General features: G+C 52.5%; 1 protein-coding gene across 2 annotated transcripts in view; it reads right to left on the bottom strand.

Annotated features, from left to right (window-relative positions):
- The window catches only part of LOC111848424 (transmembrane protein 150A), a 21,664-nt gene extending 6,421 nt beyond the window's left edge, over positions 1-15,243 (bottom strand). Inside the window, exons 1-7 of one of the 2 annotated variants that reach the window (XM_023820400.2) lie at positions 14,659-15,243; positions 13,729-13,922; positions 13,238-13,474; positions 7,481-7,528; positions 5,356-5,442; positions 3,761-3,828; positions 576-703 (exon numbers count right to left, since the gene is read on the bottom strand). In XM_023820400.2, coding sequence (XP_023676168.1) covers positions 576-703; positions 3,761-3,828; positions 5,356-5,442; positions 7,481-7,528; positions 13,238-13,474; positions 13,729-13,922; positions 14,659-14,679 — 783 coding nt within the window. In that variant the 5' untranslated portion in view covers positions 14,680-15,243. The other variant, XM_023820402.2, reaches the window with a different exon arrangement.
- Between the last annotated feature and the right edge of the window lie 1,357 nt (positions 15,244-16,600).

The following is a 16,600-nucleotide window of genomic DNA, read 5'->3' on the forward strand; positions in this document are numbered from 1 at the left end:
TAAATAACTGAGGCGGGGGGGGGGGGTCATTTTCCACGCACTGACTACCCCCACACTCCTTAGCATCAATCTGGGGCCCTCTATCTCCAGAACATCCCCCCCCCCGACCACGTGGCTCAGCAACCGAATATAGTGGACCTTTCATTATTCCACCATAATGTAACCCCCCCCTTAATTAATTGAGATTGTTTTTGGTTGTTGGCCGTTCAACTCTCACAGGCAATGATGGTCTATGTCCGTCACAGTGCCCCAGCTCCATAGAGGACATGCCTGGGGGGGGGGGGGGGCTATCAACCAATCAGAACCAGTGCAGCTTGAAGCCAGTGGATTCTATCAAGCAAAGAGCCCCTCCATGTGCCCCCAGAAACCAGGAAGGGGGAGAGGGATAGGAAGCAAGGAGGAGGATGAGTATGAAAGAGCAGAAGGAGAGAAGGAAGGAGAGAGGGAGAGAGGCAGAAGGGCCTGATGAAGGTCCTGCGGGATGTCAGGCTGCTGGAGAGCCGGAGGATGAGGAGGATTATGGGTAAGCTCCACCGAGTGCAGGGCACAGCGTGTGAGGGGGGTGGGAGCCTCACCTGGAAGTTGCCCACCATGATGAGGCCGGTGGCGCAGATCCAGCACATGGAGAGGGCCGCTGTGTTCAGGATGCAGTTCCTGTGCTTCTCGATGACGTGGGCGTAGCGGAGCAGGCCAATCAGCATGACTGGGGGGGTAAAGGCACAGTCAGCATGTGTGTGTGTGTGTGTGTGTGGGGGGGGGAGGTCCTGATTCCCCCCCCTCCCCTGGGCAACCTCACCCAGCTACAGACCGAGGCCGAAGCCAACGATGTCACTTCCTGCACGCTTCACTAATGCGAGAGCGACCATGATGACGGCGTCATGCTCAGAGATCCCTCAACGTGTGCATATCCACGTCCATAAATGCCCGAGTGGAAACTCGTGTTTTTCTGAATTCCAGGCAGGCGCCCTGCCCCCCCACCCCGGGTGGCCCCCGCCCCCCCCCCCACAGTACAGCTCCAGCGCCTCTCTCCGCACTCGTCTTTTTTTAGCGCCGACAGAAAATAAACACAAAGCTACGGATGACTGCCTTTGGTTTCCCGGGGGGGGGGACGGAGGTTAACTGGGGGGGGGGGGGGGGGGTTAACTGGCAAATGGGATGAGTGCTTTGTTGTGAGCCCCCACCCCCTCACCCCCCAGCCCTGAGCCACCTCTCCGCAGCTTGCGCCCCGCCCCAGAGGAAACTGAAAGAGCAGAAAGAGCCTGGACTGGGGCGGGGGGGGGGGGCTGAAGAAGCACTGAACAATGATAGTAAACATGGCCCCCCCCAAGTCGGGCATGCAGCCAGTGGGTGACATTCCAGGGGTGGCCCGAACCCAGACTCTCTTACTCGGGTAACGTCACCCCATCCCGCCCCCCCCCCCAGAAGGGCACTTTGACTAAAATACTAGGAAGGAAATTAAAGGGCCGACACTGTGGCTTTGAGCCCAAGGAGGACTGCAGACGCGCTGTTGGGGCTCAGTCACGTTAGTACTGTCCTGGGGGGCTTCTTCTGAAGTAAGCCCCCCTCCATCTAAACGAGCCGCGGTCAGACTGGCAGACACAGCCGTCACGTGATGAGAAGCCGGCTCCCCGAACCACCTCCTGCTTACACTGTCTGCCAAAAAACCAGGGGGTGACCCCACCCTCGGAGGGTTCAAGCGCTATGCGGAAGGGGAACCTCGTCACCCTGGGAACCAGTCAGAGGTCACAGCCGCCCGACAGGGGCAAACAAACGAGGGAGCCCGTGTCGGCTTGTGGGCCCCCCACCCCCTATCAATAGTATTTCAGTCCATGACTGTCCGTCCAGGGACCGTTGGCAAGTTTGGCACGATTCCCTCACGCTTGACTCTTTGATAAGGAAGATGGAGCAGATTCCTCCTGGGGACCCGCACGGGCCGTCCCGGTGTCGTGGGGGCCATACAGGAGTCACGGAATGAGCTGGAAAAAGCCGCGGTCAGCACCTGCGGAGCGAGTCAGCAGTGGCCGCTTATGCCAGCTGTGGTTAGCTCTGGTCCTGCTGCTGAGGGGGGGGGCGGGGGGGTCCCTGGCACCGCTAGTCCGTCTTTGTAGTGACTGGCTCAACAGCTGGAAAACATTCACCAAGATACCAAAGTGTGCAACCCCCGCCGATTTACTGACAGCCATGTAATGGGGGGGGGGGGGGGTTAAAGGAGATGGACCTCATGGGAATGACAGTGAGAGATACCTGCTGACGTGCCCCCACCCCATGCCTCACAGATCTTTCCTACAACATTTCCCAGAACGGCGATGGGACAATCCGCCGGCCCAACATGCCAGGCCGATGTTTCCAGCCATGTTTCCACTTCTGTGGAAAAAGTTTCCCGGGAACAAAACGTGTTCCCAACTAAAACAGCCTGTTGGTTCTTCCTAGGAGATCAGTGCTGTGGGAGAAACATCTCGCGTTTGGTCTCCATTTCCGCTCAGAAACAGGTGACCCACAACCGAAAACCAGAGAGCTAGCATCGAAATACGCCGCAGGCGCTTGCGTTAGACGCCCCCTACAGGGACGCCGGTGTAAGACGCTCGCTCACAGCGCCCCCTACAGGGACGCCGGTGTAAGACGCTCGCTCACAGCGCCCCCTACAGGGACGCCGGTGTAAGACGCTCGCTCACAGCGCCCCCTCACTATGTCCCCTACATTTGTTTGTTTCTGCAGCTCACTGTAGACTAATCTTTTCCATAGCCTGTAATTCCACTAAAACAAACATGAAAAGATAAAGACAGCAGTAGACCAGACTCCGATAAACAGAGACCTCTGCACGTCCATCAGTCAATCAAGGAGCCACCGGGACACTTAAAAGTTACCCGATCTCAAGTCCACAGTTTAGTGTCAATATACAAAACCAAACTCCACAGAAACGGCAAACGAAAGAGAGCGGACACGCCTAAGCCGGGCCCCGACCACATTGTAACGTCATTCGTTTACTTAGTGAACATGCTGCGTTTGGAAAGGTCTGTGCAGCTCACGGGGCACAGGGCCGGGGTACACCCTGGATGGGATGCCAGTCTGTCACGGGGCACAGGGCCGGGGTACACCCTGGACGGGATGCCAGTCTGTCACGGGGCACAGGGCCGGGGTACACCCTGGACGGGATGCCAGTCTGTCACGGGGCACAGGGCCGGGGTACACCCTGGACGGGATGCCAGTCTGTCACGGGGCACAGGGCCGGGGTACACCCTGGACGGGATGCCAGTCTGTCACGGGGCACAGGGCCGGGGTACACCCTGGACGGGATGCCAGTCTGTCACGGGGCACAGGGCCGGGGTACACCCTGGACGGGATGCCAGTCTGTCACGGGGCACAGGGCCGGGGTACACCCTGGACGGGATGCCAGTCTGTCACGGGGCACAGGGCCGGGGTACACCCTGGACGGGATGCCAGTCTGTCACGGGGCACAGGGCCGGGGTACACCCTGGACGGGATGCCAGTCTGTCACGGGGCACAGGGCCGGGGTACACCCTGGACGGGATGCCAGTCTGTCACGGGGCACAGGGCCGGGGTACACCCTGGACGGGATGCCAGTCTGTCACGGGGCACAGGGCCGGGGTACACCCTGGACGGGATGCCAGTCTGTCACGGGGCACAGGGCCGGGGTACACCCTGGACGGGATGCCAGTCTGTCACGGGGCACAGGGCTGGGGTACACCCTGGACGGGATGCCAGTCTGGAGGTGCATCATGTGTGCAGACGCTTCACTTACCCATGAAGGAGCCGGTGCTGCAGATGAGGCTGAAGAAGCAGCTTTCAGGGGGCAGGCTGCCACACTTACTGTGGGGGGGAAACGGGGGGAGACATTAGCCAGTGTGGGGTCTAGGCAGCCGCTCCCCATGAGGGGTCCGGAGGCGACGAGCTAAGGGCCCGAGGTGCCTCCTGTGTGCCTAAGTGTGGCCTCGGTGACCAGGTAAGACCCTGCACTGTGAGCAGTGAGCCCCCCCACTGTTATCCTGTAACTGCCCCCGGGACACTGTGTAACCAGCACTGAGACACGGGGCTGCCCAGCTACACTGGAAAAGCTGCCACACAGAGGGTCCGAGGAGATGAGAGGGAACCCGGCGCTTTAGGGGGATTCGGGGGGGGCCCGGTTTATTCTGGCCCCGGGTTGGGGCCGCTGGTATCAGATTCTCAGGCCCCTTCCTCCACCATGCCCTCCCCGGAGCCTCACAGACGTGGTCGCTGACCTTTTACCTTCTGCAGACGAGAGCTGGAGGTGGGGGGGGGGGGGCATGAGCAGGGCCACGGGGGCTCCGGACACCGCAGAGCTCTGCTATTTTAGATACAGGAAGTCACCTTCCCCACCCGGGGGCCACACAAGGGTGTGCCAGTTCCTCAGAGGATGCCAGGAGCCCCCGTGCGAGGAGAGCAGCATGGGGGGGGGGGGGGGGGGAGGTGTAAAACAAAAAAAAAAAACCGGAGGAAACAGAACCTAGATGTACGACTGCAGCTTCAGAGCCAGAGTCCCTGTTGATCTGAAAAGTCCACGAGGCAGCAGCTTCAGGAAGCTTCACATGGCCCTGGACGCCGTGCAGAAGCTAACTCTGGGTTTCTTTCAGCCTCACTGCTGGGATCCATGTACCTCACAGGAACGCTGCCTGTCCACAAGCCCCGCCTTCTCCTGCCAGTGCCAAGGTGGGCTCAGCTCCCATTGGCCGGCTTCTCTCAGCCCATGTACGGGCCGCCTCTCTTAATTGGCTGGCTGTGGCTGCCAGGCTAACATCATATAACAGGCCTGTGTGAGACGGCCCACTCTAGGTCTTTTCTCCTTTTATGCAGGAAGATCAATCAGGTCCTGCTGCATTCTTCCCTGACCTCAAACTCCCAGTCTGACTCCAGTTCTGATCCAGTCATGTCACACAAACCAGGCTGGCTTTCTTAAAAGCCAAATCGCACACAAATATAAACACACAAAGTCCCCACAATGTGGTAAAACCTGTCACTATTTTAGCTTGTGGAGACACAACAAGGTCCCCACAGCATAAACCTCAATTTTACAAAAATCTGTGACTGCAATCAAAAAACTAAAAATGCCAAAAGTCTTGTATTTTGTTTGGTTACTTATGGTTAAGGGTGGGGCTGGGTGGGGGTTAAGGTCGTCATAGTTTTGCCCATGTCTGCTTCTCCATGAGAAGGCTTCTTTAATACAAGAGATTGTGTAATCAGCCAAATTACTGATTACAGGGAAGGGATTTTTGTTGGGGGAATCGACAGTAGGAAGGATGAGAACTGTGGGTTAGGGTTAGAGTTCTGTTTGCTGCATAGTACCGGCTGGGGGTCCGAATGTGCCCACCGCACACTGACCTGATCAGGGGCACGTTGTCCAGGGTGCAGCACATCACAGGTCCCCTCTGCATGGACAGGTCCACCTCACAGGACTGGTTATACACCCTGCGGGGAGGAGGGTGACAGTCAGCCCAAAGCCACGCCCAGACGCTCGGATGACGTCAAACGCGTAGCCAACGTGGCGAACTCCCTTCCAGCTCTGAGGAAAACGATTAGCGATTAATGTTATCACATTTCAAAACGGACGAGAGGGAAACAGAACTTTTAAACAGTAATGGATCCATCTTGAAGTTCGAGGTCAAGATTCTTTGTCGCCATATAAGGACGGGTGGGCAAACCATGGGGCTGCCGGGAAATTTAATTTCTCCAAAGGTGCTGTGCAATTTAGAAGGAAGTAGAGAAAATGAAACTCCGCCCATTCACACCTCTGTCAATCAGTCAAGCAAGCATCTGACATAAACATAAAATATATTCGACCTAAAGATAGAGATGATTACGCGTCAGGCACCCTGAGGCTATGGGGCGGCACTTGTCGGCATTCGGCCGTCTGGGGCTCCGGGGGGCAGCGGGGGGGGGGGGGGCAGCGGAGGGAGCAGGGGGGGGGGCGGCGGGGGGAGCAGAGAAACTCCAGAGTGACAAGGACGTGGCGGAGAGCCCTGAATTCCAGCTCGTTGGGAATGGGGCCACGACTTACAGGGGTGACAGGACCCAGGCGGGGGGAGGGGTGGCGGGAGGCCCCCCCCCACCCCCAAGGGCCTTCAGAGCGAGCCTGCCAGAACCGGGCTATTCTCACAGTGAACCCAATGCGGAGATGGAGCCGACCGAGAGCGAGACAGGTGTCATGTGTGTGTGGGGGGGGGGAGGGGCGTATCACACAAACCAAAGCCTGCCAGAGATGTTTAATGCACAGAAATCGAGCCCGTGAAACGTCAGAAAGTAACACGGCACGGACGCAGCCCCCCCCAGTCGTCAGGCTGCGCCCCGATCGCCGTGGCAGCGCCATGTTTACACAGCTCATGCTGCCTGGGGGGCGGGGACTCACTCTGCAGTCCCTCCCCCTCCCTCTCTGATCTGTCCCTTTTAATTGTCATAATGTCTCCAGCGCTTTCCCTCACAATCTCCTCTCTATAGCCCCCCCCCATACCTCCTTCTCTCTCTGTCACGCTGGTCTCCCCTCTCTGGCTTTGAGGAGGTGTAACTGTAAGCTCCACCGGTTTTTAATGCTCCACATCTGTGGCCCAGGCCGGGGGGGTGGGGGGTCTCTCTCCAGCCGCCTGCTAATTCCAGGAAGGGAGTGCTTTTAAAATGGATGCCTGGCGTTCTGTCGGCTTCGTGCCCACGGGGGGTATTTTTTGCACGGTGCCACGGGTACCAGGAGAGGTGGCACCGTGGCAGACGGCGACAGCTCCTTCCGGAACATTCCGCTGTGTGTCAATGTCACTAACTGCTGTACAAAAAGTCACAGCAGCCGGGGAAACAACCTCAAGGCCTTCAAACATCAGACCACAGACCACTGACACGCACCCCCCCCCCATTTCTGACTGTCTTGACACTGCTTTCAAACACCTGATTTAATCACCCAATTATTCCCCTGTTTATACACCCCAGCACCTTCTTCTGCCCCTGATGTGGCCACACAGGATGTCAAACCCAAAGCACCTGTCAGGAGACGGGATCACCTTAATAATGCCACTCAGATTCAGCACCTCAGGCCGTGACCTCAGACTGTGACCTCAGGTCGTGACCTCAGACCATGACCTCAGGCCAAACAACAGGCACAGCTTTCAACAACCTTCAGGATCAAAGAGGATTTTTTTAACGTGAACATGTTCTGCTGTGTAGTAAATCTGTGCAAAGCGATGTGCGCACATACACACACACACACACACACAAGCACCATATGCTAATCTACATATGTGAATCAGCGACCGGACGGCCCATTGACTGTGCGGCACAGGTCACCCTGACCGGACGGCCCATTGACTGTGCCGCACAGGTCACCCTGACCGGACGGCCCATTGACAGTGCTGCACAGGTCACCCTGACTGGACGGCCCATTCTCCAACCGAAAGCCGCCGGGACGAGCGGGATGACGGGAGCATGTCGCGTGTGGGATAGCGGATGAGAGGCGGAGCCACTATACCAGTTATCCATGGGACAGACGTGCTGGTTGTAGAGGGCCATGGCGTATCTGGAATGAGAGGAAAAAGAAGAAAATGAGGGATTAACAGCGGGAGGGGGTGAGGAGCATTGCAGGGGGGGAGGGATCCCATCTACCAGCAGGCTTTGGCCTGAGAAGCAGTATGTGGGGGGCCAGACAGATGGGTATTAGATTTGAACATTTCAGCTGTTTACAGGAAGGTCAGGACAGTGGTCACCAACCCAATTCCTGCAGATCTACCCCTCTGCAAATCTTAGGTGCAGCCCTAATTTTTCACATCTGATATAGATGATCAGCTTTTGTTAGGACCGCAGAAGGTTCCCGGTTTGCTCTGAACTCAAGCCCTGATCATGTCGGTACTTTCCCTGTTGGTTTCCGGCCAACGCCTGACTCACTACCAGAGACGTCGTAGCCTGCAGTCCACACCATCCTCTCTCTTCAGCTCGTGTTCTTTAACAGCGTGTCCACACCGCGTTTGCGTCCACCCCCCCACTTTCTGGGTCCTTTCATGCTGAGGTGTGAGCCTACGCCCCACTTTTCCATCCAGACCATCTCCTCTGCCGCCATACAGGGTAATTTAACCGGAAGCATCCCTCTTAAGGCGAGCCCAGCACCTCCTTCAGCCTTGGTGTGATCGTGCAGGACGTCAAACACAAGCCACCTGCCCAGAGGTTGCCGTCTCCCAGGTGAACCTATTATCCTCCACGAAGCCACTCAGACTGAACATCTCACACAGTGAGTCCATCAGCAGGGAGTCACAGAGGCTACTCAAACAGACGGCTTAAAGTTTAACGGCTCATCCGGCGACCCGGGGAGGTCGTTAGCGGCTGATAGGGGACGTGTCAGGGTGACCGTCCATCGATGTCACTGCCCCGACATGAAGATAATGGTGATGTTTGCTTGGACAGAAGTGGTGGAGAGGCACTTGGTTTACGCATGCACTGCATTCTGGGAAACCCAGCCTCCCCTTAGACCAGAGCAGACGTTGCAGCCCAGCCACATGGAACCAACTGTCCAATTTCTTTTATGATAAGAGCATAAACTTGTTTTTCTGTTACCGTGGCCACAGACGGTCATTGATAGGTCATTCCAAAAAACGAGAAAAGAACCAAAACATTTGCGTTGATATTGTCAGCCGTGGTTTAAATTAATGACCTCTTATTGTCAGATACAGCAATCAAATGGTGCTTTTCCACGACCAAAGAACTGAGCCGTACCTGAGCTGTACCGCGACCTGTACCGCGAGCAGGACCCGACCTGTACCGCGAGCAGGACCCGACCTGTACCGCGAGCAGTACCCGACCTGTACCGCGAGCAGTACCCGACCTGTACCAACACGGTCCTGCTAGGGCGACCAAACCGAGCTGGTTGTGTCACCATCTGATTGGTCAAAATGCACAGAAATACCGGTGTTCTGAGCATATATTCTATGTATTATTCGTTATTAGTAGTTTTGCGATGCATTCCCGAAACCGCGGAACCTGAAAATTTCCAACCTCCTACTTAAAAGGTACTATAGAACAGCTGAACGGAATGGATTTGTAAAGCAGATTTATGGAAGCTAATGCTGATTACGCTAGCATTCGACACTAACGTACGACAGAGATTCTCTTAGACATGCTTGCGGAAATTAGCACGTAGTAAATCATGGTGCACATCGTATGAACAGTGAATAGGCGTCTCTTTGCTGTCGCTCTCCAAACCCGGCAACGCTTTTATAGAGCCGACCCTTCTGCAGTGGAAAACTGAAGCACGCTGTAACTGCGCAGTAACTAGTGTCTCTTTGAATTGCAGCTCGGGTACGGCCTGGTTCCTGTATGCCAGTGGAAAAGCACCAAAAGGGTCACAATCAGGCCCACTAGGCAGAAAGAGTGCGTATCACATGTATGCTGGGTGGCGTTACATACTGTACAGAGTACAGTATGACAGAGTACAGTATGACAGAGTACAGTATGACAGAGTACAGTACAAAAGTTAAAAGTAAAAAGGTAAATATGTGGGCCTGCTAATTCCTGCCAAATTAATAAAAATATATTTTTAATTATTTTAATTCATAAGCAGGACCATAGAAAGAGCAGGGTGTGGCGTGCCACGTTAATATAACTGGTTCCTTATGGCCACCAATGGGAATTTTCCGTAGGCGTCACTGGTTACAGCACAGTCACAGATATAATGCTGCTGATGGTAAACCAGCTCCGGCCAGGCTGCCGCGTCTGTGCGGGTTCGAGCCTTCCGGCCTGCTAACAGCCGCGCTACTGAGAAGAAAGCTAAGGCTAAAATGGGCCGTTAGCTTAATAATTAGTTCAATTGGGCGCTTCAGCACTCAGATGGACCGAAAGGGTGCACACACACACACACACACACACACACACACACACACGCACACACACGCACACACAGACAAACAGGCGATTCAGCAGGCCTGCATCGCCAGACGCTGTCGGGAGACCAAAATGTAGGCCTGCAATTCTGCCTTTATGACTGTTCAAGCAGGACGGGCAGCGAGAGCCATCCCACAAAATCACAGGGAAGAATACGGGCTTCCTGTGGCTTGGCTCCACGCCATCATCCCTCCATCCAGGACCGAGACACAGAAAGCCGCTAAATGCAGTCGAGGTTTTGCTTCCTCAGGCCTAAAACACAATACGTCGGACTTTAGGTTTCCTGAGCAGAGGGTGAACATTTCACCCCCAGTGAGTGAGCGCAGACTGTAGCTGGTGTAACATAGGCGCTCAGCAGGCGAGTCAACAAGGGTGGGTTTCATGACAGGAAGACATATTTCAGGCAAGAGTTCTGGAAGCCCCAGAGGCCACGACTGCCAACTGGTGCTCAGGAACAGAGCGCGGAAAACGGCGGGAAAAGGAACAGTCACTGCTTGCTTTGGACGTCTTATGCTCTCAAATCCTCAAAGTCTTTGGTCACCACACATGACCGCGCTCCCGCTCCTGATCTCAACCTGCATGGCTGGAAGATTTCCACATAAGAGCCGCATGCTTTTGCTTTACGGGTGTAAATTGTTGTATAACGTACTGCCCCGGCGCCGCTGGAGAACAGGGGGGTCACATGGTCTGGAGGAAACGGCAAGACGGGAACCGAACTGTTTGCACAGGGCAGCAGGACAAAGAGGACAAGCTGACGGGGGACTAGACCACCGCAGAACACACAGAGACCAGCGCAGAACACACAGAGACCAGCGCAGAACACACAGAGACCAGCGCAGAACACACAGAGCGGCGAGTGGACCCTGGGATGTACGTGGGACCGAGGCAGGCAGACAGAGGGAGAAAAACATGCTGGAACTGAAGTGCAGTTATAGGCCTTAGCTAAGAATATCACAGGCAAACAGGCGAGATCCCAAAACATCACAGCTTCCTCCACAACACAAGGGGGGCCCTTGTGCTCCAGGACCTTGGACCCAATCGCTTTCCGAAGTTTTTAAAAGGGAGCTTTTCCATACTCCTTAAAGGCACAAATTGAAATTCATTTTGGTCAGGAGGGATTTTTGATGGGGGGGGGGGGGGGGTACTACGGCACTTTCTACTCAACATGACTGAGCACAAGCCTGTTTTCAAACCACAAGAAGAGGAAAACTAGTGTCAAATGCATCATTTCCTATATTAATAATTCACTTCATCGGTAGTTAAGTACTTTGCTCTTTTGAACCTATGTTCCAGAAAAAAGCATATTTGGTCTATTTGATCTGCTATATTCTAAATGCAGTTCTCTTTTTGTAGACTCAGTTAATACCAGAAACACCAGATAATTGCCTCTAGGTGGCGCTGGTGATTGTTTACATCCATTGATATACTTGACTTGCTTAAAAGGGGACCACCTCACATCTAGGGCTCAGGACTGCCTCCGGACACAGACTGAGCCCATTCTCCAAATGCCGTGGTCTGGTAAACTCCTGGGCTCCCAAAGCATTGGCCCACCTGACCTCTCATGCAAAGGCTGCCCCCGCCCCCCCCCCATACATACAGTGCCATGATGTCCCATCTTTCCGTGTCAAAGTCCTCCTCCATTCCACCTCACATCTGCTAGGGGAGCAGACAGCCCGGAGAGAACATCTCTTGGGAGGAGGCCAGCAATCGAGACCGCACCCCCCCCCCCCAGGTTCCCCTCTGGGTGAGCCCCCTGCTGCAGGAGTGCCGCCCGCCATCTTGCCCACGCCCTCCTAGCGGTGCTGACTGACGAACCCACGGGCCTGTCCAACACCGCTGGCACAGAACCTTCGTTTTTTAACTCCCTACTGTCCACGGCATTCCTACTGCGTGGTGCAGACCGTACCACAGACCACCAGAGGCAGAGTTACTGCGCATACACGTCTCCAGCATCTTCATGAGGAAGACGAGCTTCACATGCGGAAACAACGACGGGCCAAGAAGCAGATGAGCAACGCGACCTGGCAACTTTCATCCGCTGCCTCCCTTTGAAATCAGCCATGTTTCCACATGTTAAAGGACAATTAGCACTATTACAGGGGTGGGGGTCTGGGGGTCTGGGGGTCGCTCTCCGGCAAACGCCACCCAGCATTCTGACACATCATCACGACCCCCGGCATCATGATGATAATAACAGCAACAAAACAATGATAATAGTTCTTCATCTTATCATCATCATCGTCAGTTCTAGGCATTCCCGCATGTTGTCCTGCACTTTAATCTCTGACCTTAAACTGGACCAGAACCACTTCCCAACACTGCGAAGAGCCTGAGCACCAGCTCTCTCCCACAAAAAACACCAGCACCTCAGGGCCCCGTCAGAGCCTTTGGGCCCATTTAATATCCCCGCCACCCACGCTGGCCCTGCGGCCTCCTCACTGAATGCAGTCAGTACTGCACAGGCAGTGCCAGTTAGCGAGTGCCTTTCCAGTCTCTTTGCCCACAGGTCACCCGAGTGACCCTCAGCTCCCTGGAAACAGCAAACGTTCCCACGTAGGCCAGCTGTCAGGGTCCCGCTAAAGCAGCCTGACTTCCAGCTGAAGTTCAGTTTGCACGAGGGATCCTGATGTCACCCCCCCTCCCTGTCATTTTAGGGCAGCGATAACCTCACGTCTACAGATCAAGGAGGTGTCATACCCCAATAAACACAGAAAGAACACCACTGCTTCCTTTAAAATAACACCAATTCGTCCGTGCCCTTTCAAGTTCATCAGGACAATTCCGGTGAATGTGTCTAAATGAAATCATTAATACGTTTAATAAAAAGTGCAAATTGTAAATGGACGCTCTTGAAATGAAACCACATAATCATCAATAGCGATACACAAGAGCGTTTTGCGGTTAATGTATCACCCTCGAACCCGTGAGAAACCTATCTAACTTGTATTTCCTCGCTATCAAATACCCAGCCGTGAAAACTAATTTGCTTAAGGAGATATGGAAACGACTTATTTAAATTCAAGCATTTTGATTCTTAATACAAAAGCAGAATATTATTAATATGTTGCTAAATAAGGTATTCAGGAAATTTAACTCATTGTAAACCAATAAACACGAGCTCATTGTGAAGCACAAAAGCATCGGAGAATGAATTAGGCTATAACTGCACCATAATGACCAAAAATAATCAAAAGTCATATTAATACTATACACCGATAAACTTTTAAGGGACTTTAGAAAAAGTTTCTTAAAGCAGATAAGCGCAGCCTGATCATGGTCATACAACAGAGCTCCGTACTTAAACCACCAGCAATGTGTGCAAAGCCAAGCCAGTTTAAAAGTTAAAAGATATACTTACACAACCCATATTCCGGTAATGGTCAGGACGGGAAGACTGACAGGTAAGATGGTCCAGGGCGACATGTCCGAAGGCCGTCTGCGCCGGGGAGGGGGGAAAGCCGCGCCGTCCGCCTCTTTCTCCGTCGCCAGCCGCTCGCCACCGCCTCCGTCCCGGTTACCATTTAACTTGGTAACCAGATAAGTCTGCCATGCACACGATGCTGGGGGAAAGCAGCAAGCCAGGCTGGGGACGTATCTGAAAAGCCCAGAATGTTTCCCGTTTTAAGACCCGTATCATTCTTTAAGAATTCTAATCACTCCTAATAATAATAAAACGGATACCATTATTAAAGGAAGGGTGACGTGGCACAAAAGTGCAAAACGGAGTATGCAGTATAAAATCAGAAAAAGCTGGAGGTGCAGGTCTGCCCGCTTCTTCCCGGAAAACACCGCAAAATGGCTGATGAGAGCGTAATTAACTTCAGCCTCTCCATGCTCCTCGCATCTTACCTGCGCCTCCCCTCCTCTCCAGTGCGCCAGTAAACTTGGTTTCTCTTCTTCCTGCTCGACTTGTAGGGACGCGCCGCCTGTCTGAGGAATGCACATCTGTCACAGCGCCCCTTCCAGCGGCGAGGTTTCCTTCCAGCGGCGCCGTCCGAAGCGCCCCTTGCAGCGGTACCGGTCTGCCGCCTCTCCCTGCCAAACTCCACACCACAGACAAGGTGGATGGAACTTGTCGCTCCTTTTCAGCGGAGTCGTGTGCGTTGAGCCCGCCCTAAATCTTCCGCACTACTTCGCTTTTCAAGTGTGTTCAGCGCTATCTGATTTCGGGCGGTTATCACGAAGATACAGTGAACAAGGCAGATAAGACAGAAATAGAGTGATAAAGCTTTGAGGGCAGATACTCCGTTATGATTAATATAAAGCAAAATTTAAGAATCAAATCAGATCTCTTTATTTCAAATGAGATAATATTGGAAGCAAAAATAAGAACAACCGTAGGTCTACGTATTGAACATCTTTTTTTTTTTCATTACAGACTGCATGTGGTAACGTATTAGTATAGTCTATATATTAAAATCGTATCTTTTAAATGGGGATAAGGATTCTATGCATACTGGCGCTAATATGTTGATTACACATCACTGAAAAAAATCCCTTAACCTAAACAAGCAGCAACGATTATATAGGCTAGTCGAACTATATAAATGAACTATTACATAAGTTTACAAATTAAATTGTTTAAAACAAGACAACATTCGGCAAGTTGATTTGCCATTTTCATATGGAATAGCGGGAGTTGAGATGCTTTAGATAGGCCTACTCTGCGTTTTCTACCACACATGTGCCTTCTCTTACGAAGAACAAACGGAGACTTAAGCATTTCTCTCCTCGGGTACACCTCATTTTACCATTAGAAAGCTCGCTGTTACTACATACCAAAATATTCCTTGGCCCCATTCATGTCACAAGTGCTAGTTTCCTGCAACAACAGATAAGCCAGCGGTGTGGCAAGAGGTTATCGACCATTTCCCGCCCCTTCAATCATCTGAACCCGCATTTGATTCTTCTGTTCTGTTTCCGAGGTTCTGTTGTTTCTTTTAGCCTCACTGCGGACATTCAGCAGATCTCAGTGTCAACAAGCTAACACATTTTTATGCATTGTACTTTATATCGTACCGCAACATTACCGGTAATAGGCTACTTATTTTTGAAAATATTCTTTTAAAACGAACCCAAAGTGATGAACCGGTCGACCATACTTGGTGATGGATAATCATTAACTATTTACAGCAGCTAAGGGTCGTTGGTCGTCAGCGTTTCATTTTATGCGCTTTCAGGTATGTGCCTGTTTCTTGATGATCACACCCTTACTGTTAATTACTGCCAATTGGCACCCCAGTGTTCAAGAACAAATGCGACGAGTCTGGAGTGATCAATGCCTTCTCTGAATTCAAATGTCGAAATGTTGATTGAGTTTCCCTTCTGCTTGAGATGTCGCGATCATAACGCCCTCACAGGGACGGCGAAACGAGCTTCTCTGCAGCACTGAGGCACACTAGCCCGATGATTCGCCAAAAAGTTTATCACTGGAAGCGCTATTCAACACAGTGTGAACTAGTGACACCTATTGGTGAAAATATACAGTCAGTCACTGGCCACTTCATTAGGTACACCTGTTCAACTGTTTGTTGCAGAAAATATCTAATCAGCTAATTGTATGTCAGCAGCACAATGCATAAAATCATGCATGTACAGGTCAGTTAATGTTCACATCAAGCACTAGACTGGGGAAGAAAGGTGACTTAAGTGACTTTGAACGTGGTGTGGTTGTTGATGCCAGATGGGCTGGTACGAGTATTTCAGAAACTGCTGATCTCCTGGGATTTTAATGCAGAAGCGTCTCTAGGGTTTACAGACAATGGCCCGAAAAAGATAAAATATCCAGTCAGTGGCAGTTCTTTGGGCAAAAATGCCTTGTTGGTGGCAGAGGTCAGAGAAGACTGGCCAATGTGGTTCAAGCTGATGATGCTGTGAACGGTCGGAGAGCAGGGGAATTACGGAGTGGGGAATCAGGGTCGGGAATAAGGGGTTTATTCCACAGAAACAACAAAGTAGGCACAGAACGGCAAAGTCAATGACAAGACTGGGGAAACGTACTCTAACACGGACTGAAGTATGCAAGACTAATTGAAAATAACAAGCAACAGCTGATGACATCGGGATTTCACACAAGGTTAACGAGGGGGCGTGCCACACAGGAGAATCGGACGAGCAGGTCATGACAGATGTAAAAACAACAGTAACTTAAATAACTGCACTATACAACCAGGGTATGCAGAAGAGCATCTCTAAATGCACACGTCAAAGCTTGAAGCAGTTGGGCTACAGAAGCGGAAGACCACACAGGGTGCCACTCCTGTCAGCTAAGAACAGGAAAGCGGGGCTTCAGTGGGCACGGACTCGCCAATTTCGGACAATAGCAGACTGTAAAAATGTTGACTCAGATGAGTCTTGATTTCTGCTGCGACATTCAGATAGCAGGGTCAGTATTTGGCGTAAACAACATAAAAGCCTGAAGCTGTCCTGCTTTGTATCAACAATTCAGGCTCGTAGTGCTGTTATGGGGGCGGGATATTTTTTTGCCATTCCTTGGGCCCCCCAGTACCAAATGAGCCTCGTTTAAATGCTACAGCCCACCTGAGTGCTGCGGCTGACCATGTCCATCCCTTTATGACCACAGTGTACCCAGCTTCTGATGGCTACTTCCAGCAGGATAATGCACCATGTCACAAAGCTCATGAAGGTGCAGCTGACAGATCTGCAGCAGCTGTGTGATGCTGTCATGTTAGAATGGACCAGAGTCTCTGAGGAATGTTTC

This window comes from Paramormyrops kingsleyae, chromosome 20 (genome assembly GCF_048594095.1).
Source record: "Paramormyrops kingsleyae isolate MSU_618 chromosome 20, PKINGS_0.4, whole genome shotgun sequence".
NCBI classification, from domain to species: Eukaryota; Metazoa; Chordata; class Actinopteri; order Osteoglossiformes; family Mormyridae; genus Paramormyrops; species Paramormyrops kingsleyae.